Source organism: Colletotrichum paranaense, assembly GCF_030867605.1.
Source record: "Colletotrichum paranaense strain IMI 384185 chromosome Unknown Scaffold_11.1, whole genome shotgun sequence".
Lineage (NCBI taxonomy): Eukaryota > Fungi > Ascomycota > Sordariomycetes > Glomerellales > Glomerellaceae > Colletotrichum > Colletotrichum paranaense.
Genome location: NW_026848969.1, coordinates 327,991 through 348,173, shown reverse-complemented (window position 1 = coordinate 348,173; position 20,183 = coordinate 327,991). Strand labels below are relative to the sequence as shown.

Below are 20,183 nucleotides of genomic sequence, written 5' to 3'. Positions count from 1 at the left end.
TGTAAAATTGTCTCTAAATATCTTGGTAGAGTAGGTCGCTCTGCAAACAAATCTTAGTGACATGCTCCTCTGACTGATCGAACGACCCAGTGCGCCCTCATCCTACGAGCTGCCTCACATCCCAGCACTCTGTGGTTCTACCACCCAATACCACCGGTGATCACAAGCTTTCCGAACTTGGGATGATGACGGGGCAATTATGCTCACCCAAATGAAGACAATGTCCGCTGAATATGACCTAAAGGAGGCCCCGCATTGCCCTAAATAAGTATTTTGGGAAACTTGAAGAGATTCTGACTTAAGTATGACGATTAGATGTTTTTAGAAACAGTACATGGCTAAACGAGACCAATTATTCACTCTGCAGGAAGGGCATGATTGTGGGGGGAGTTAAGGTTAGGTCCGCATATTAACTGTCTCCCAGCGGACCCATTTGAAAGCTGTTGGCTAGCACGTCAAACCAGGATGAGGTCGCGTAAGAGAAGATACAGGTATTGCTTCGCTTAAAGCTCTCAAGTCAGAATAGAACAATATCGAGTTGATTGTTTGAGAAGAGTCTTTGGTAAAGATTACGTATCGGAATCGGAGAAGCCCGTCGTTGAAGCTGTGCTTCCTGGCCAGACTTGCAGATCCTGATCATTTTGCCTTCGCGCATTCATAAACTTCTCAGTATGGGACCCGAGATCTTTAGGGTGCTCTTGGGGTCTCCCTGAGATTTGAACTCAAGCCAGTCTTTGGACGAAAATCGACTCTCCTCTATCCCAGGTACCGAAGCAGTGGGTGACGTCGAAGTTGAAACTTGTTGAGAAGCAGAGCGGTTTTCGAGTTGGTTTTGACATTGACAATTTCTCGGTACTTAGTAGTTAAGTTTGTCGGGAGTATTTACTAGTACTAACAGTGACAAAGATATAACTAGACGAGACGAACCTGATTGTCATTGAACCAGGATATCCTACATCAAAGGAGCACACTGCAGGTGACTGGCTTACGGCTACAATCATGAGTCAGCAATTCTTACACAAAACTATACAGGCACTCTAATATCTTTACAACTTAGACCGACGTATGCCACGGAGATATTGCAGCGAATCTAGGTAAGTTGACTCGAGAGCTATCAGGAACTTCGACGTATACCAGTAATTACTATATTTCAAGATAAACTGCAGTGGACAACCCATATAATTTGAAGGTCCTTCGTTTGGATATCTACATATCTCGGAAACAATTATGTGTGCTCCGTTGAGTTCATTCCAAAAGCTAGTTGAACGACTAAATATATTCAATGTTGAATTACATCACCAGTCCTAGCCTCAAGCCATGGCTGAAGGCCCAAACACATTCTCAAGCCTTGACACACTCGACAACTTGTAATTTCTTATCCATACCATGCACCTTTACCATTCTCAGTCCCGCACGGGTGATGACGTCATTAAAAGCAGTGGCCGTTCTCTCCTTGCCAGCAATATTCAACATCGTAAAGTCTAGCATGCATTCTGAAATCGGAGGCGGATTAGGTATGACGTTGTCGGCAATGAGAAGCCTGCTATCGGATGCTATGGCCTCAGCGATGTGTATTAGTATGTTGACACAAGTCTCATCGCCATAATTATGTAGGCATCGACGTATCCAATAAACCAGAGCGTCTGTGAGAAGCCATGAGTCAAGGTTTCTGTGAGTTTGGACAGGATAATGAAGTACTGACGCTTGATAGGCTGCCTCGTATGAAAATCGTGGATTTGTAACTTGGCATCTTTCAGCCACGGATCATTCATTGCGGCTACATGATTAAGCACATCCTCTCTATCCTCGAGAACGACGCGTTCCGTTGGGATGAATGAGTTTTCCTGCAATATGGCCTTGGTGACGTGGCCATTTCCGGCGCCAACGTCCACAAGTACTGCCCGTTACTCGTCCATGTTTCGGATTTTCTCCTTGATCCAACTGAAGTTGTACGAGCCGGTGAAAGGGGCCGCATATTGTGCCATTTGCATGGCTTTCTGGAATTGGTCCCTTCTCTTTGGTTCTTGGTAGTAAACTTCGTACGGCGTCATCTCTGGCTGGCCAAATCCAAAGGCCAGTGGTGTTCGGATCTCAGAATCTGGCTCTCGGCGGCCGTACTTCGCGAAGTATTCCGGCATTTTCACGGAAGGCACAATAGTTCCCTCATACCTAGACCCCTTTTAGCACTGAAAGAACATGACTCAGATAAGGTCTACGTGAGTTCTTACCAGAAACTAAACACGACTGTATCCGGCAAGCCTGGAAGATAGCGTTTGGAGATCTCGGTATGTGCCAACTCCTCTTCACCTACTTGTATCAGTACTCCACGCGCAATCAGATGCCATGCAATCCGTTCTTCAATGTAATTAGCTTCGGTATGCCGCGCAAAACGGAGCTCTTGGTTTTCACTTACGAACCAAAGACTTGTCAGCGCTGAGCTTCTTGGAAAGTTCTTATACGAGATAGTTCCACTTGGAGGAATTGCTTCAAACGCGTTCCAATCAATAAAAAGCTTCATGGCAACGAACTCGCCGAAGCCATTGACCCTTGTAGTCCAGTCGGGCATATCAGGCCGGGCAGCAGCGATGACCCGTTCCGTAATTTGTGTAATCTTTTCATTCATCTCAGATTGCTTTAATGGGGATTCAATGAGAGCAGAAAGCTTTCCGACAAGGTCGTAAAGCAGCTCAGTGATGGAAGACATCTCTGGAATGTTGATATTCTAAAAGTGAGCAATAGGGTAGCGATCCTAGGTAGCAGGTCTTACGGCTCATACTGCTGAGTGCGCACTGGCTTTATACAACCCAAGTGAGTTGATATAGAGTTCTCTGCATCTTATGAATCAAACAAAATGATGGTGTGTGGCTCCCGCGTCTTCGTGCTTCTCGCGTTTACGAGAGGAAGCCCCCGGCGAGTCCGAAACCGATGGGGCGCAACAGATGAACTCAGTATAACACGAAGTGGGTGTCCATACTGAAGTGCATATCTCCGAACCAAGTCAGGATCTCATTGCCGGGTTCATGGGCGTTCGATATCGAGAGCAGCATCACAGCGATGATGGGGGCGTACGTTCTTCTCTCGATATGTGGTCTCGATAGTGTAGAAGTTCATAACTTCCGTGGCAACTTACAGAACTGTCCCTTCGTACTTCCTCATACGCCGCAATCTAAAATCACACGCTTTACTTCTATTACGAATACACTATAATTAGAGTCATGATGAATGATCAACCGGAAGAAATCAATCATGTAGAGGACTTGAAAATACTATGCACGTCTGGTGTGACTCATGGTAACGGTGAAGCACGCTTGTAATATGTCATGTCAGTGATCCCGCCACATTTGCGACTTTGACGATCTGAACATGAGTGATGAAGTAGCATAATTGGCTTGTTCAATCTCTATTCTCAATGCCTCAACTGCGAAGGTATCCATAAGTTACTATACAGAAACGAACACAATGATCACCCAAAATTCCACTCACCACTGCATCGGAGGTTGATGGGAGTTTAGAAAGGGGATTGCGTATGCCAAGCTCGGATATTGAATCAGACGAAGTATAACCCAATGTTGTTTCTCATGGACCCCGCGGATTTGCCAGGAACGGTCTCTTTAGTGAGACGTCAACATGAGCCTCTGCTCATGGTTGTATAAGCTGAAACAGTATATGTGCTGTAATACTGCAGGAGATGCTCGAAGTAGAGCGTTCAATGCGTGAAAGATCAGGTCAGATCAATGGGCCGAGTACCCCCCATCGACGCAAATGGTTTGCCCTGTGACAGTAGCACTCGCATCACTCGCCAACCATATGGCAACTCCGGCAAAGTCCTCGGCCTTGCCATTACGCCCAGTCATTGTCCGCGCCGCATGTGTCTCCGCCTTCTCCGTATCCGAAAAGACCTCTTCCGTCATCGGAGTGTCCACAAGTCCCGGCGCAATGGCGTTGCATAGAACCCCGCTCGGTGACCAGGCCTCGGCTTGAGAGCGCGTAAGCGACACCAAACCGCCTTTTGCTACACCATAAGCACCGCTGTTACCAAATGCGCGGAATGACTGCTGGCTGGCAAGATTGATAATGCGTCCGCTTCCGCGCTCTGCCATTCCCGGGCCGAATGCTTGGCCTAAGGCAAACGGGGCAGTTAGGTTCGCGGCGATGGTGTAGTCCCAGTCTCCTTGTGTTATTCGTGACAATGGCGGGCGGTTGTTGACGCCTGCTGCGTTGACGAGGATGTCTGGTATGCCGTGCGCGGACTTGATGCGAGCGCTGGCGTGGTTGAGGTCTGCTAGGTTGGCGAGGTCTGCCGTGATGGACGTCGCGGGGACACCAAGTTGTGTGAGCTGATCGACTGTCGCTGCTAGAGGTTGTGATTTCCGTGCAATGAGTATGATTTTTGCGCCGGCTTGACCTAAGGCGAGGGCAATTTCTTTTCCGATTCCTGAGCTACCACCAGTGACAACTGCTGTTCTGCCCGCCAGACTGAAGAGGCGGGTGAGGTAGGTCGGCAGAGTGCTGAGATTTCTCGCCATTGTCCAGAGTGTTCTGATCTTACCTGTTCAGTAAGAAAAGAAACCAAAATGACAGGAATCAATATGAAAGATGTAAGAGTTATCGACTTTATGTGACAGTAAGTACGGTAGAAGGTCGGCCTTTACTGTGAGTCGAGGTGGATGTACATGGCGTATTCTTGAAGTGTGACTCTAAGTCAAGTGTGTGTGTGACTAACCGACCCTTGTAAGTCAATTCTGGGGTTAGTGCTTCGAGGCGAGAGATTTCACATGCAGCTACCGGCGTTCATAATACACTTAGAGTGAACTAGGACGCCTGCAACACCCGATACTCCAACTTTTCTAGGTGGAAAATATTGTACGTGACGGACATCAGTTCGGGAGACGATGAACAGCACCAGTTTTTACTACTCAAGCCCTTGACTGGCGAGGTTGGCTTGCATGCACAGGTGAGTTTGGCTGCCAATTGCAAATCAGGCCCAATGCACGGTGGAGGCTGGGAACAGCATGCACGAATGGTATGTAGCAGCAAATGAGAAGGGTAACTGCATCATTGGATAAAGTCGAAGTCTCTAACCCGCCGAACAGGCATCTGTATGTTTGGTTTATTTTCAAAATGCGACATAATCCTCCAAGCGCAGAAGTAAGCGCTTCTTAAGATGTTTATGAGAAGCTCCGGAAGATCGTGACTTAGCGCTAGGCTAGTTCAGGTGACGGTGTCAAGCGCAGTGGCACCTGTCAAGCTAACTCCGATGCTGGCCCCAGATGCGGGGGTTAGCTCAATTGCATTCGTGTGTGGCATTCCGGGACCTCTATGATCAGTTGAAACTCCAGATGTTGACTTCAACCTGTGTATGAGAAATTGGGAACCTTACCACCTTAAACGCCCGGAGAGACTTGAGGGAGACCGCCGCAGAGAAGTATGAAAAGCTATCCGGGGTCTTGCCAGAAGGTCGCTCGAAGATGAAGTAAAGGGGAAGGCTGCCTTTGAGTAGCTAGCTGAATACATACGTCTACGTGATGGCACATAACATACTTGAACGAGGAGTTCCACAAGCGCGTATAAGATCATGTTGTGATTGTGTGGGATTTCCTTATTGGACCTATCGTACTGGATGTTATTATCCAACACTACTACAATGTCATGCCCTCGAAGCATTCATCTCTCATTAATCGTCTAATCGTCAAGCATTCCCGACACTTTCCATAGAGCCACATACTACCCAGTGCCCTGAGACTAGAACGGCGGCAGACAGTTCAATGCAATGAACTGGTTCTTGGGACTGGCATAGAAATGGAACGCAAACAGCCACAAGTATCCGATCGACTTCCCAAATCTTCCACTCATCTTATGATAGAACCGAGGGAAGTAAGTCTGAAGGCCATAGAGAAAGGCCGTTTCCATGATCATCGCGATGTAGTTCAACATCCACCACAAGACCTCCACACCAACGTGGCACTTGATTCCGCAGATATACTCAGTGCCAGCATGGAAGATACCACTAAGGAAGAAGATGAGTCCATTCAGGACCCAGCGAGTCTTTCCCCGGAAAGGTCGCTGACCTACGCCAAGGGTAGTCAAGATCATCTCGCCCAATCCGTTAGTGGTGCGGTAGATGAGTCGATCGAAGTATTTGCTCCAAAAGCGCCGGAGATTCCAGCCTTCGCGGATATCGCCGAAGACCGGAGGCCACTCTTCGGGTTCATCAATGTGAAGCGCTACGAAGAAAAGGGCGACGGTTGAGTGGATGAAGGTGTACCAGTAGAAAGCGCCCCAAACGCCCTCGAAGGCGAAGTAGCAGCGGATAACCACCTCCCGTAGGTCGGTCTCATTTCGAAGGAGACGGCGGAAGTAAGAACGTTTGTGGGGGGCAATGTCTTCATGGGAATACCAGGCGTACGTGTCCCAAACGTAGTCCTTGACACGTTCCAAGATGAAGATGAGAGTGATCTTGGCTATCGTAGCCATGATCCAGCGGTTTCTTGGACTGAGAGAGTTCCAAAAGCGAGCAAAGAGCTGGCTGGTTTTGTTCCAAGCGTTATGGCTGACTCGAAGTACAAAGTAACGGGAACTATTGATCCGTTCGAGCACACTTTTGTTGTTGTTTGCCTCAGCCGAGCTCTGATCCAAGTTTTCATTGTTGATGGTGGCTTTCTCGGCGGATGTCTCTTCGATCGTAGCTGTGATGGATGCTTCTGCGAGCTGCCTCTTGCGCTCTTCGTCTGCCATGATCAAGTGGAGGACAGGAGCCGGACGACTGGTGTTGACAAAGCGTGCGTTCCACATGAGTTTATAGGTGGCGAGGATGCGTTGTCCCCAAGGAAGTTTCTTTTGCTCTTGAGTAACGGCGATATCTTCCCATAGCATCATAACAGCTGCACCCATGTTTTGAATGACGAGTACCTGAACAAGGGTGATCTTGACAGCGTAGAAGATTGGTAGGTTGGAGACTTGTTGAATGATAGCGGCTGCCAAGGCGAGGGATGCACCGACGAAGGCTGTGCGATATCGGCCATTGGAGTTGAAGGCGATTGCGAGAGAAGCCAAGTTAAGAATGTAGATCAGAGCTGGGTAGAAGAGTATGTCTGTCTGAATCAGATATCTCTGTGACCGGATATGGTCGAGAAAGTGGTTGGCCAATGATTCCCATATTCCAATGGGCTCGCCGTAGATGTGATCCCAGTCTGAATCTGTCCAATTCCATTCGGGGCCAGTGTAGTTCCATAGGTTTGCCTGTTCCTCAATAGTAGGCGGCATGATATCCATCTTCGGAATAGAAGCTATAGTTGAATTGATATCCATGGCGAGATTATCGTCCAGGGGTTTCCAAAAACAATGGCAGAAATGTGCTTCAAGTCTGTTACTTGCAGGCAGACTTGCGTGGCTCAAACGGATATCTCAGGGCATGGAAATGTGAATGGAGGATGGGTTGAGCATTGATGTGCGACTAATAGAGGATGGGAGAGCGCTTCTTATAGGGTCAGAAACCTGGACCTCTTCCTTGGAATGCAAGAGAGTTTGGCCGTTAGACGGCGCACAAGTGTACCTTACCTTACTGGCTGGTAGACTTCAAACCTTCAGTCTACATGTATGGCTTCATCCTGACCGGGAGTTTTAACTGGAGAACAATCGGATGGGTATGGATTCAAGGGTAGCTCCGATAGGATCGAACAGACTCAAAACACCTTTCAGTGATGCACCTATCTCCTATAGTTTCTCGGTTTCCTAGACACACAGGCGACTTTTGGGCGATAATAGGCGAAGCACTGAGAGCGGTTGGAGGGATCGGATCCATCGTCTCACTACTTACTTGCCACAGTAATAAATTGAAGTGTGCTACATTGTGTCTGAAGAAGGTAAGTAGAAATAAATACCGATAGACATTCGAGCATATGCTGCTTGCTTTCTCCCCCGGATTATCAAACCACCCGGCACAGTCTTCCATTCTCGTGGGGGAGCTTATTTTCGGTGACAACTTCCCAGAACTCACTACCGACAGCAGTCGCAGCATAGAAAACATCCTCAGGGTCCCATTTACGTTTCAGCTCCAGCAACCGAGGGTATTTGCTGTCGCCATAGAACGACTGTTGGAAATTCGGCTCCATCCTGTCCGACTCAGCAAGGTATGAGCCAGCACCTGGAGAGACATCTCTCCACCGCTGCATATCTCCGAAAGTGAAACCTTTGCGGGCTTCTAAAATTTCCTCCGCGGTGGCATTTATGGACCACCTGACGGACTGGAGAGCGAACAAGATATTCTCGCGCCAGGCTGGGTTGACAGCGTTGTCTGGGTCATCGGGACTGATGGCCTTGATGTTGAATCCAACAAAGACGTGATTAGTCTCGAGGGATGTGCGGATAGCTTCAAAAGTGGCCTGCTTCAGCTCTTCGCTTTCGAAATTCTTGCGGGGAAAGAGACGCGAACCGCTTTGAACGTTTACCTTCTCGACTACCTCGAGCGGGAAAAAGTCTTTCCAGGCAGGATAGAAGCTTTGGTATTCTGTGATATTGGGGTCGAACCTAATCCCGAGATCGTTGAGCTTGGTGAACCATGGGTCTAGCAAACTGGTCACTTCCTTTGCTGTCTTGTTGGGTGCGAAGAAGGGCGTCATCTGGAAGAGAAAATTCCCAGGGCTTGGGTTGTTGTGCAACAAGAGGAAGTACGAGTACGTGCCATTGTCGGCGTTGTGAATAAAAGAGTCGAAGTAGCTGCGTACACCACTCCAAAAAGTCTCGTTGGACAGACCGTCCGCCGTAGAGAATTTGAACGCCGAGGCAGTTGTGGGAACGTCTGGAAAGGCCTTGACTGTGACCGAGATTGCTACAGCAAAGGTCGAGCCACCACCACCTCGAAGCGCCCAAAATAGATCAGGATTTTGGCTGTGGTCTGCAGTCACAAGGTCTCCGTCCGCTGTCACAACCTCGAAGGCCAGGGCTTGGTCTGCCCCAGTACCATATATCGAACTCAGGGGAGAATGGCCTCCACCCTGTATGTACCCTCCCATCACCCCAACAGTCTAGGAAAAGTTAGTTCCAATATCGTTCAGTACTATCTTGGTCAACGCACCTGTCCTTCGCCACCAACAACAACTCTACCGTATTCAGACGCCACCTTGTATATCTCAAAAGCTTGAACACCGGTGCCACATTTGAAAGCAGGACCAGAGTATCCCTCTGTATCGTCGGTAATATTCTCGATGAATTCAATGCTTTTCAGGTGATGTGTCCATATACTCAATGACTCTCCACCACCCGATTTGCCTGAGAAGTCATGTCCTGTATTCTTGACTACCAGTCTCACACCCGTCTCTTTGGCAAACTTAACGCCTTCTTGTACGTGCTTGGCAGAAGTGGCATTAATCACGTACCACGGGAATCCACCCATGGTACAGTTGCCAGAGTCGTAAATGTTGGGTGGCAAACACGTGAGACCCTGATAGACGGGCGAGAACATTTCGATAGGGTCATCAAGGTGGGTGTAGGAGTTCGTCCACGTGGCCGTCATGCTGGCACAGGCGGCCTCATCGTACTCGGCGCCACTGTAGCATGCTGCTGCCTGCGGTCGTGGTTTAAGGAGGCGGTTTTCTACCCGTTCATTGAGAGCCGCCCAGGCTTTGTCAGAGGGCCAGGAGATGTCACCTGGATATACTTTGCAACGAGCCGGTGCGATGTCTGCTGAAGCCACCAGAGCGTACAAAAGTATCGCTGACAGTCGAGGAGCCATGGCTTAATTGCGCTGATAGAGCTGTCATGCATAAAAGTGTAGCAGGTGCCGGCCCCGAATCTTGGATGAAGATTCAGACACTATGCCGCGTTTTAAGATGGAAACTTCGTAATCAACCTTCTTTATAGATTTTGGGAATGAAAAGTGCGGGGAGGATTTCTTTTTTAGCGTTGCAGTGAGAATGGCGAGCCCTCGTCTTCGTTCCCCTGTCATGTTAAGCCAAGATGACGATCTTCACTAGAAACAGAGGAGATTTCCGTAGCATGTCAGCGTCGTACCGAATTTCCACGCTATTGACCAGCGTCAACTTGAATTCGTATCTGAGTCTGGACTCGTCCATGCTGAAACCTCCAGGATACTCCACGTCGGCAATTGATACAACGGTTCACATGGAGACTTCGCAAGTCGCGGGCATCCAGGCTTACTCACATCATATTGCCTAAGTAAGAATCGTTATACGGTTCAGTTCTCTTGTGCTTGAGATACCTAGAAATAGAGGGGGGAATCACACGAATTGCGAAAGACTTCATTTCATATCAATTTTTTGAATCTACCCTGACACCGATAGACTGTCCAAACTCGAGGAAAGGATTACTGCATTTGCTGCGTGGTGGTCGTCTGATCTGAATCATCTTGCTTCGCAGTCATTAAAAGCTGGAAATCCATTGCGAAAGTTGGTACTAAGCCCCCTTTCCTCTTGTGAAACTGATAACTCAAAAGCTATGGCGTACATTCGGCATATGTTGTGGTTTTCGTAGGTATGTCCGACTTGGAGTGTATTGACAACTCCGTGTGTTTTCGTGTATGATCGCGTATGTTCGCTCGGCTCTTATTCTAGCTGAGATCATTTTGAACCATGAAGTTGACGCTGCACTCGTGAGATGCGGGGAAATCAAGCAGCCCGAGCAGCGCCGTTGAGATCTTGGCTCAGGTTTTGGCTGTTGTTTCCAACGGTACTATTTGGAACGTTGCCGAAGGATGATGAGGATCCATTCCCGTTGTCGATCTGGTTTTGGAATCCATCCCAGGGTTGAGCTGCTTGGTCCGCTATGTTGCTGGAATTTCCGGCCCTAGGTCCACTTCCGTGACCAGCAAATTGTTGATTCTGAATATCGTTCGAGGTTTGTGTCACTTGATTCCTCGGGATCCCTAACCAAAGAGTAACCTCCCTCATACAGACCGTTCCGTGGTTGCACATGAGTGACACCTTGCCTTGCATTTTCATGCATGTCGACATGACTACATTCCGTGTAAAGTCGTCTAGTTTTTGGACCTCTGGGTCCGTCAAGCCTGAGACATAGAGACCAATCTGTCCATGCATGGGGTTCAAACTCGGATCGAGATCGGTCGTGAATCCGCTAAAAGAGGCCTGTTTGAAGATGAATCGTTTTCGGATCAGGTTGGGTGGTTGCGGATTGCTGCCGGGCGAGACTACTTCGAAGAAGTGATCAGGGCGTGAAAGGTATCCCTGCAGAAAGACGGAGAATGTCTCCGTTTGAGGCGAGGCGACGGCCATGGTTTTTTTTTTTTTTTTTTTTTTGGGTAGCAAATGAGCAATAAAATCGGTCTTATTGGAGTGTTCAGATAGTATTTTCGGGGGTGCAAATGGTGAAAGAGATTAGATTGCGTCCGGCTAACGATTACAATTTATAGCACCCTAGCCGGAGGCTTTTGTCTGATGAGGGACGCGTTACATACCAAATAGCCTCGTCGCCTTATGTAGCAACTTCAAGTAGTGGCGGAGACAGAATCAGCGAATCGAATTCCTTACCAAGGCACTCTGTAACCTAGATCAAGACGATGGAAGCCAAAGCTGGCCACTCAGCGTCATGATATGTGACACGTTCAACGCATGCTTTAAGGTAGATAAGGTGGCTGAACTCGAAAAGTTAAACTGAGCCGCGAAGGTACCCTCAATTATGGTCAGACCACGGGTGTAGCAATTCTTAATAGTACATAGACGTGTGAGGGATCAATAGGGGGCTTGCTCCAGCAGCAGTTCAACACTGGAATGAAGAATTGTAAGACGTGCTGAAAGCCTGTGATATTTGGTGATGAAGCACGATCACGAATTCATGGCAGGAATCCGAGCCAATGTTGCTGAAGCTTGCCCTATATTACTCTCCCGTATGCGCGTAGCCACACCCGAGAGACGGATGCATCATGTAGCCGGTTCTGGTAAATAGAAACTTCCGTGAAATTATTTCTGGAAGCCACTTTCATGTCCTCAGCATGTAAACTTTCCATCTGAGAAGTAGTAACTGTGACTGTGTGTGCCGACATTGAGCGATCTTTGCTACTCATGACCTATCACTGCAGCATTCCGCCAGCAGGAGTACTCCCGGATCATCCTGATCTGTGATCACATAGGCGACCCGGCGGAATTTGGCATTATGTAGCAAGTCTAGGGACTTGCTTTTTTGAAGTACCTTGGGCGTTTCTTTCCTCTCGTTGGTGTGCCGAGTCCGCCGGTTTTCTTCCCAGAGGGCATTCATTCTTACTTCCAGTTGCATCTGTGCGTTTCAGGTTGGAGTATAGCGATACCCTGAGGAATTTCTGCATTTCACCTGTGGTAGGTTACAAAATTTCATCTCTTGAGGTAAGCGCGAGATTATGCCTTCACCATTTCCTCGAGCCTTCACACCGCATGAGCTTCCTGACTCAGGTCCTCATGAATCTGCGCCTGGGCTACGGTAACATGCTAGGCGTCTTGAAGCCTATTTGTCTGAGTTTTGAACTGTACAGTATTCTTAGCAGTACTGTTTCGGAAAAAAGGACACCAACCAGAATAAAGCAGAAGTATCGTTGTTTGGCATGTCTGGATATCACATAGAGTGAGCTCAAGCTCAGACTATTTGGCACTATTCAGGTAAGTCAACGGTGTGCAGCCTTTCCATCGAAAGATGCATTCTAGGTAAGTTGCATGGGCGTTGCTTTAGATGATTTTCAGAAGGTCTCTGTTTCTGTAAAGTCTGACTCTGTGGTTGCTGGGACGATGAAGTATTGTTGAGTACGTAGTAATTGTATTATTTAGTCGTAAAGTCACCCAATAGTCAAGGCTACGTGGGAGGTTAGATGAGATGATGCGAGGTCCTGTAGATGCTAGCGCCGGATACTAAAGATGCACCCTGAAGAACTAGATCGCGTCGACCCAGCGCGCTTCGAGCCGAATCGAAGTGGGACTGAGGAACAAGGACCTCGACATGGATAGCTCTGGAATCTTGTTGTGCCAGAACCCCACGGGAGCAATCTCCCTTAGAAATCGTGGTGACTGTTGACGGAAACGGAACCCCGAACATGAAATCAAACATTAGACAAATCGTTGAGAGTGCCACTGATTCGGCGTTGATTTCGAGCCTTTGACGCAATTGACTTTTGATCCAGAATCAAACGCTCAGTGGACCAATATGACCTCGCTCACCGCCACCTTTGTTTCGGCGAGGCAGGCTCTTAGTTCCGGTGCCCGTACCGTCTCCGGGTCGGGATTATGAAGCAGGAAACCTAGTGGGATTACCATCGAGAATTCTCCCAAAGAACGCGTATGGACTCTCCTACAAGTATTGGCAATAGGAGAAAGTAGAACGTCTGCCTGCCGCTCTTGTCTAAGTGCAGGATTGGCAGCAGCGCCCTTGGCGTCGCGATGCCAGATTGCTGGGCCGCAGCAGGACGAATAATGCCCTGATCCATCCCCGATGCGGTTCTTATGTGAATAAGCCAGCGGTCATGGTAATCAGGCCGCGAACCACAATCCTCGGATGCGATTTCCGCCGACCGAGGAGCCTTAGTACCCTGGAACTTATTCTTTTGAAGGTCTTTCGGCCGGAAGAGTCTCTAGCTCACGTGGGTCCGAACCGACACAGCCGCCGGACTCTCAGCCCCGGCGCCACGAACACGAGCCAGACCTCATTCTGGCCGGAAGGTCGATAACGCTTTGGCCAATATCGGCCGATGCCACACTCCATCGGATTCACAAATCGGGCAAAGGAGAGTAGGCTATAATGCCATAGTCTCTGGTGAGGCTGGCTTGTGGTGCTGTCAGGATAGCCTGATGACCTGAACGTCGCGTGGCAGTCGGAGTCCGTGAGGCAAAGGCATCTGGGTGGTGGCTTGCTGTTGACATGTGTATTCGTTGTTGTGAGAGACATCATGAAACGAGACAATATGCTGGCAACAGCCGGATGCGGCTGTGATTCTGAGCCCAAGGACTCGATGAATAGTGAAGACAGTAATTATCGTTATTAAATAGGCTATTACTGGCTTCAATGTTCATCAGTTGTGTTGAAGGCATCCCGTCGGCATGGCTTTATGCACCATTCCATCCACACAAACGTGATCTTCTGTGCTTGAAACATTTGAGATGTTCCGACTCCATTAACGAGAATCTGAAGGTTATGAGGCGCTTTTCAGGGATGATTTCGGTGGCTTTTGCCTGTCATATGGAGTGCCGGCGCCAGGACATCACGCTCGCAGAGGCAGGAAGTGGCACCGGCCAAGGCTGAGCTACGCCAACATGATCGATCATCGAAGTCTAACCATAAACTCATTCGATGTATTGGTGAACCCAGTTCGACTCATGCGTCTTCTTGTAAACAATTCACGGGGCGCTTCCCGATGCCAAACCGTTCTCAGAGGAAGTCTATGCTGCCTCCCGACGCACGATAATCTCGATTTCTCAAAGAAGATGTGGCTGAATCCCTGCCCAAAATGGACTCACTGTCAGACGAGTTAAACTGCATCTGACTCGGAGGAATTCCAGATTGTTGGAATCGAACCAGCTCTCTAGGTATATCGCTAAAGTTATCGCTGGACCCAAGTCAACGGTGCCGGAGGACTACGGTGGCTTGCGCAGAGGCCATGCGGAAGCGAGCTGGCTGAATTGAAGCGGCATGCTTAGCTAGAACTGGCATCTTCTCCGTGGCAGAGGTCAGAATTAGCAGATGTAGATTGAGTTGCCATGAGTTTTCTTTGCTATGAGCAGCCGGTGATTGTTTCATGCAATAGTAGTTGACCAAGTGAGAGCCGACTTACCATGAGTGGGAAATCAATCGTGACAGCGCCCAAACTTTTGATACGACGCTTAATTATCGATAATCCCCAGGCCAAGTTCGCCAGCTCAGTGCCAGCGTTGCACAGCTTGCTTATTCCGGTGGCCAAAGCTCTCTGGTCTGGCCAGATCTACCAATGGATGTCGATCATCCCGCGGCCCCTCAGCATGTCTCACCAAGGGAGTCTTGTCCATCGACGTAGCGAAAGCCTTCTAGGACCATTTGGGCCGGCAGTAAAAGAAAAAGGCAAGTCCGGGAAGCCGGTAGGTAGGTAATAAAGAAACATGGTCCGGATGCGATTGAAGAGTAAGCACAGAGACAATCGTCACTGATCCAGCGATCTCCACTCAAGCTAGCCGTAGATCCTGAACGGAGGGCTCTTAGAAAGACCCCGGACTGCCTTGGCCACAGACGGTCCGACGCCGCGGCTGTCCGAGCGAACCCTCCAGGCTCGACTTGCCCGATGCTGATACGCCAATTCCCCTCGTTTGGACATGGTGGTCCTGCAGGGGAGCCGATGCAACGAACAAGACTGGTGTCTTGTGTGTGTTGTTCGTCCCTTCATCTGTTTCCCACCCCTCAAAAAATGGCAGAAATCCAAGAAAGGAAGGCCAGTCGGTAGGCGAAGTCCCCGACAAGTTGCGCCTCTGCGATGAAAGACGGGACGATGGCTGTTCATGTTGCATTTGCCTTCCAGGAATAGCCAAGGAGTCCGTCCGCACAACCCCTTTGTGATTTATGATGATGTGATGAGTGTTTGCTTGTCACTTTATCGTCTAAGCGAAGAAATACGACTGTGAAAGGAGATGTGGAAGAAATGGGAATGGGGTAAAAACGCACGACATTTCAAACATGTCCAAGTCTATCTGCATGCTGCACGCTCGGGGCCACTCCAATAAAAACGTCTAACGCTGCAGAAGGAATAGAGAAGCAACGGTGAGCGGTATGGAAGAAAAAAGAAGAGAGGGCGCAGAAGCAAACACCAAGACATTTCCACTGTGAGCAGCAATTTTGGGTTGGCCGAAAATTACGCATGTTTGCCATTTATTTTTAATTATCCAGGGCGTTTCTTATTGACCTGTTCGCACTTTGATCGGCTGATCGGCTTGTGGAGTCTCTCTCATCTGGGTGGGAAAGTTGGGGAACTGAATCGAGTCTCCATTCCAAGGGTGAGATTTGCGAGGAGCAAGAACTAGAGAGGAAGAGAGAGAGATTCGACGGGGACGAGACCACCTCAGCTCGTACCATGTAAACCTGCATGTACTTACGCAGTCCACTGAACAAGACTTAACATAGAGTGAGTGGCAAGGAAGCCTCGAACCTTGAGGCCTTCGTCCCAATGCCAGCCATGAGCGATCTTGACCGTCTTTGTCCACGCAAAACGCCAGTGCTATCTGCATCAGGTGAAACAAGTTCGCCAGCAACAAAAAGGCACTTGGTTAGCCGTGTCCGAACCCGTTTCCGGAATGCACATACCACGTGTGCAGGGGCCCTGGAGCTGACGGCTTTCTCGAGGTACCGCACTGCAGGGTGTTGCGCGCACCACTTTCTGGAGCTACTCAAACACCCCCAGTCAGGTTCATCTCGAGAACGGCTCGACGGAGGGCTTGATTTCGGGAACCATTTATCATTGCTGCCCCTCCCCCCTTCGCTCTTGTCCAACCTTTCCAACCCCTCTAGGTTGTCTCCATTTAATCCCGAATGAGTTGTCTTATTTGACCATCCGCCGACTCTTGCTGGCCAACGGCTGAGAACTCCGATTCGAAATCTACCCGCGAGCTGGACTTCGACCTACGGAATTCGAAGTCTCCCCCCCCCGAGTATGCAAACGGCAACGGCCCCGATCTCGAGAACCCTGGTAGAAAATGGGCGGCTCCATACTTGAATTACTCGGCAAAGCCGACAACCTCAAAGACCCTGTGCCAGTTCTCAACCAACGACCTGCGGTCCTGGCTATGGTCGTTTCCTTTCTGGTACTTGATGCTCATGAACCACATCCAGATAATTCCAGCTTCTGACCATTTACCGCAGCTTGTCGCCTGGATATGCGGTGCCTTTCGACTCTATGTCCGGTTATTTATTGCTCGGTGTCCGGGATGGGATGACTTCTTCGTTGTGTTATCTTTGGTATGTAGCTATCAGGCAACCGTTTCGCATTATTTTCAATGTCTAACATTTTGCCCGCAGCTCACAAGCCTGCTTTTATCTATAGCAACGTGCGTGGGTAAGTGTCTTCATTCTATGGCGCCTACCTACGAAAGAAAGGTCCTCTAACTCTTCATTGCAGCCACGGATTATGGGCTGGGCAAGCACTTTCTATTACTTGGAGTTAACGGCATGCAAAATTTCATCAAAGCCTTTTATGTCTGCAACGGCGCATACCCAATGGCAACAGCCCTCATCAAATTGGCCTTACTGTTTCAATATCTACGAATGTTTGAACGCAACACGAAGTCTCGAATCGTTACCATTATCGTCATTTACATCACCGCACTATGGGGTGTAGCTTACTCCTTCATTGCCTGGATCCCCTGCCTTCCCGTGTCGGCCTTTTGGGACCTTTCATCGACTACGGATACTCGATGGGCATTTGGCTCCCGCGACCCCATTATCTTTGCGAAAAGCTTTGAAAGCCACGTCGGAATGAATGTTGCACTGGACCTGATTGTATTTGCGATACCTATTCCCTTGTTCCTGGAGGCTGGAACTCGGACGAAGTCGCGCTTGGGCCTGCTTGGTCTGTTCACCATGGGTGTTCTGTAAGTTCCACGTCTTAAAATTCCTTTCCATCTCAAAGCGAACACTTCCCGTCTGACTCGATTTCGCTAGCGTGAACGTTCTTGGAATCTTCCGTCTCATCGGCATTTCACACTCGAGAGCGGGCACTTATCCGACCCTCGATCCCAGCTGGTACGGCTGCGTGCCCATCGTTCTCGCTGCGGTTGAGATCAACTTGGCGACGATTTGCGCCTCGTTACCCGTCTTCTGGCCCACCCTACAGAGTAGCATCGGCCACATCTTTATCACAAAAGAGATCGAGATTACATCGGAGATACGCCGTCTCAGCAGTCTCCGTGACGAGGAGGCCACCGCTGAGCTATGCGACTTTCCATCACCACAAAAACCGAGCAAGACGTATGGAGGAGTCGAGGTAAATGAGAGATGGTGTATCAATGAGTCCCCGTTGAGGTCAACAAAAGTTGAGGTCGAATCAAGGGGACTTCACACAAAGCCGAGCGAAATGTCGCTATTTTCCGAAGGGTTCAAGAGGATAGCGGACGACCAGGAGTCACATGATCGTCTCGTCCCGTCCCCATCACGCAGTCGATTGAGACCATGATTAATAAAAGTTCCATTTCACCTTCATGAATTACTTGGCGATGTATCTACATCGGATTGAGCATTCTCTAAGCACATGTTATCTATGAAGTGCGTAATGCAACTTAAGCTTACATTGGAGTGTGATAATGAGTGCCCCATCCCCTCACCCACACATAATCTAGCAGTGGTATGGGATTCGATTGACTCTCGGGAACTCTCCAGACAACGTCGCCGCAATATTGCCGTCTTAAGCGACTTGCAATCGCAAGCTAGGACAAATGGGGATGCCTCCGATGTTGATTCAGTAGTGGAACTTTATCCGAGTACATCGACCACCGTGGCTGTCTTTGTCTTTTGTCTGCCAGACCCTAAACCGCAATAGCCCGCGCCTCAACTTGTGCACGGATTCTCCTCCCAGACCAGCGGCGGCTCAACCAAGATTCGACACACTAGGACAGCGGCCGATGTAGCTCATCAGTCTTGGGCGGCTATTGGTCGCTGTACGACGGATTCGTATAATCGGATGCTGCGACTAGAGTGCAGAAGCCGCTGTAACACACTAGACTGAGATGGTATAGTTGATAGCTCAAACAAGTTATACTCGTAGCAAAACGGACCACCGTGGATATCCATCACGTCGCTAATGGGGATACCTGTCCAAAATTGGGGTACTTGAGAAGGTACTGCAACGTGTTGTTCTCGTACGGCACGTCACCGAAGAAGTTGAAAGGGTACGCGAACATGGTGTCCGGGCCACCGATAGCGGTTTTGCGCGCGGGCCAGTCTATGACCATCGTTAGCAAGATCGAGCCTACGACTCCTTTTAACGTTTTCTTATGCTGGGGAAAACGGGGCGCCTAGCCGCTTGTCCAAGTGTCTTGGTCTGTTCACAAGTGGCACTGAAACGAAAGTCAAGTTCGTGAGCAGAAAAGGATGCTTACCTCGTCGCTGCCAGTCGTTCCAGATCTTGTCCAGTGCACCGTGGACGAAGTAGAAGAGTGGATCGCCGGGGGAGGAGTACATGTCCGCATTCTGGTCCTGGCCATTAGCTTCCTCAGACCACACAACTTCACAACTAGCAAAATAAAGAACCAAAAAGGGCCGTAAAAAGGGAAAGGATCATCGTCTGATCAGACGTACCTTGCCAACAGCACCGCCGATGCCAAGATGCATGCCCGCGTGGAGAGTCAGGCCGTCAAACTCGAAACTGTAGCCCTGAATATGAGAGTTGAATTCGCCATAGGTCGGCGCAGAGAGCCCACGGTCAATGATTTCGTCTCTCAGGGCACTGGCAACGAGGGTGGGACTGAAATCTTGACGCAGGCAATTGGGGTGCGATTCAACGGAGGACCCTATTGCCAGGATGTGAAGTCAGCAGATGCCGGGCAGGGGCAGAAGCCTTGTGGTTTGCGGAAATTCACAACGCACCAAGACCTATGGGAACCGTGAGATTTGCAACTGGACCCTCCTGGATGCATCCTCCTCCACTCCTTCCCGGACTTTCCGCGGGGGTCTTGACTGGGAACTCCTCGTCATCACTGATATCCTCGATATACGGCCCGTTACCCCCGAAACCGTATATGTTGTCGAAGATTGGCGACTTGACGAAGCTTTCCGCAGTATTGTCAAGACTCAAGTCCCAGTAGGGTAGTGTTGGTAAGAGCATCTGTTCCTCAGCTCAGATTCGAAGAGAAACATCATCCACCGATGCCAGCTGCGATTGACATATTTAGAAAGTGATCGAAGTATGTTTGGAGTTATCTCTTACGGGAGGAAAGAACCCTGTACCAACATCAGTATACTGAAACTACCTGCTGATTTGCCACGCGGATTGGGCTGACTCACATTGAAGTGCAACTGCTCTGGGGCATAGATGTGCATTCTCTTGAAGTGATCCCACCGGGTCTTGGCACCAGGCTACAGATAATTGCCCTCTGACGGCAGGGACGTCAAGCATTTGATAGCATCAATGCAGCTGGATCTCTATTCCAGTGATAAGGTAGTTATCGGACCAGAGGGCTCCGATAGCACCCAGGGCTAATCTAATTCGATGGGGCACCAGCGATGATATGATCGCCCGCCAGATC

General features: G+C 49.3%; 7 protein-coding genes across 7 annotated transcripts; 1 reads left to right on the top strand and 6 right to left on the bottom strand.

The window, feature by feature from the left end:
• Positions 1-1,904: 1,904 nt before the first annotated feature.
• CPAR01_12442 (O-methyltransferase) lies at positions 1,905-2,704 on the bottom strand (the record flags this gene model as incomplete). Its single annotated transcript, XM_060496698.1, has 2 exons — positions 1,905-2,169; positions 2,229-2,704. 2 exons carry the CDS (start codon positions 2,702-2,704, stop codon positions 1,905-1,907), a joined length of 741 nt encoding a protein of 246 aa, XP_060344231.1.
• A 1,027-nt stretch (positions 2,705-3,731) lies between these two features.
• Positions 3,732-4,526, bottom strand: CPAR01_12441 (short chain dehydrogenase; the record flags this gene model as incomplete). The annotated part of the gene is made up of 1 exon (XM_060496697.1): positions 3,732-4,526. The coding sequence occupies one exon, from the start codon at positions 4,524-4,526 to the stop codon at positions 3,732-3,734; it is 795 nt and encodes a 264-aa protein (XP_060344230.1).
• Positions 4,527-5,742: 1,216 nt separating this feature from the next.
• CPAR01_12440 (uncharacterized protein) lies at positions 5,743-7,308 on the bottom strand (the record flags this gene model as incomplete). The annotated part of the gene is made up of 1 exon (XM_060496696.1): positions 5,743-7,308. The coding sequence occupies one exon, from the start codon at positions 7,306-7,308 to the stop codon at positions 5,743-5,745; it is 1,566 nt and encodes a 521-aa protein (XP_060344229.1).
• Positions 7,309-7,925: 617 nt separating this feature from the next.
• Positions 7,926-9,730, bottom strand: CPAR01_12439 (FAD binding domain-containing protein; the record flags this gene model as incomplete). Its single annotated transcript, XM_060496695.1, has 2 exons — positions 7,926-9,023; positions 9,074-9,730. The coding sequence occupies 2 exons, from the start codon at positions 9,728-9,730 to the stop codon at positions 7,926-7,928; spliced, it is 1,755 nt and encodes a 584-aa protein (XP_060344228.1).
• Positions 9,731-10,622: 892 nt separating this feature from the next.
• On the bottom strand, positions 10,623-11,246 carry CPAR01_12438 (uncharacterized protein; the record flags this gene model as incomplete). The annotated part of the gene is made up of 1 exon (XM_060496694.1): positions 10,623-11,246. The coding sequence occupies one exon, from the start codon at positions 11,244-11,246 to the stop codon at positions 10,623-10,625; it is 624 nt and encodes a 207-aa protein (XP_060344227.1).
• A 5,394-nt stretch (positions 11,247-16,640) lies between these two features.
• CPAR01_12437 (uncharacterized protein) lies at positions 16,641-18,115 on the top strand (the record flags this gene model as incomplete). Its single annotated transcript, XM_060496693.1, has 5 exons — positions 16,641-16,748; positions 16,807-16,902; positions 16,963-16,999; positions 17,063-17,534; positions 17,605-18,115. The coding sequence occupies 5 exons, from the start codon at positions 16,641-16,643 to the stop codon at positions 18,113-18,115; spliced, it is 1,224 nt and encodes a 407-aa protein (XP_060344226.1).
• A 613-nt stretch (positions 18,116-18,728) lies between these two features.
• Positions 18,729-19,762, bottom strand: CPAR01_12436 (uncharacterized protein; the record flags this gene model as incomplete). The annotated part of the gene is made up of 4 exons (XM_060496692.1): positions 18,729-18,880; positions 19,038-19,149; positions 19,237-19,448; positions 19,525-19,762. The coding sequence occupies 4 exons, from the start codon at positions 19,760-19,762 to the stop codon at positions 18,729-18,731; spliced, it is 714 nt and encodes a 237-aa protein (XP_060344225.1).
• Between the last annotated feature and the right edge of the window lie 421 nt (positions 19,763-20,183).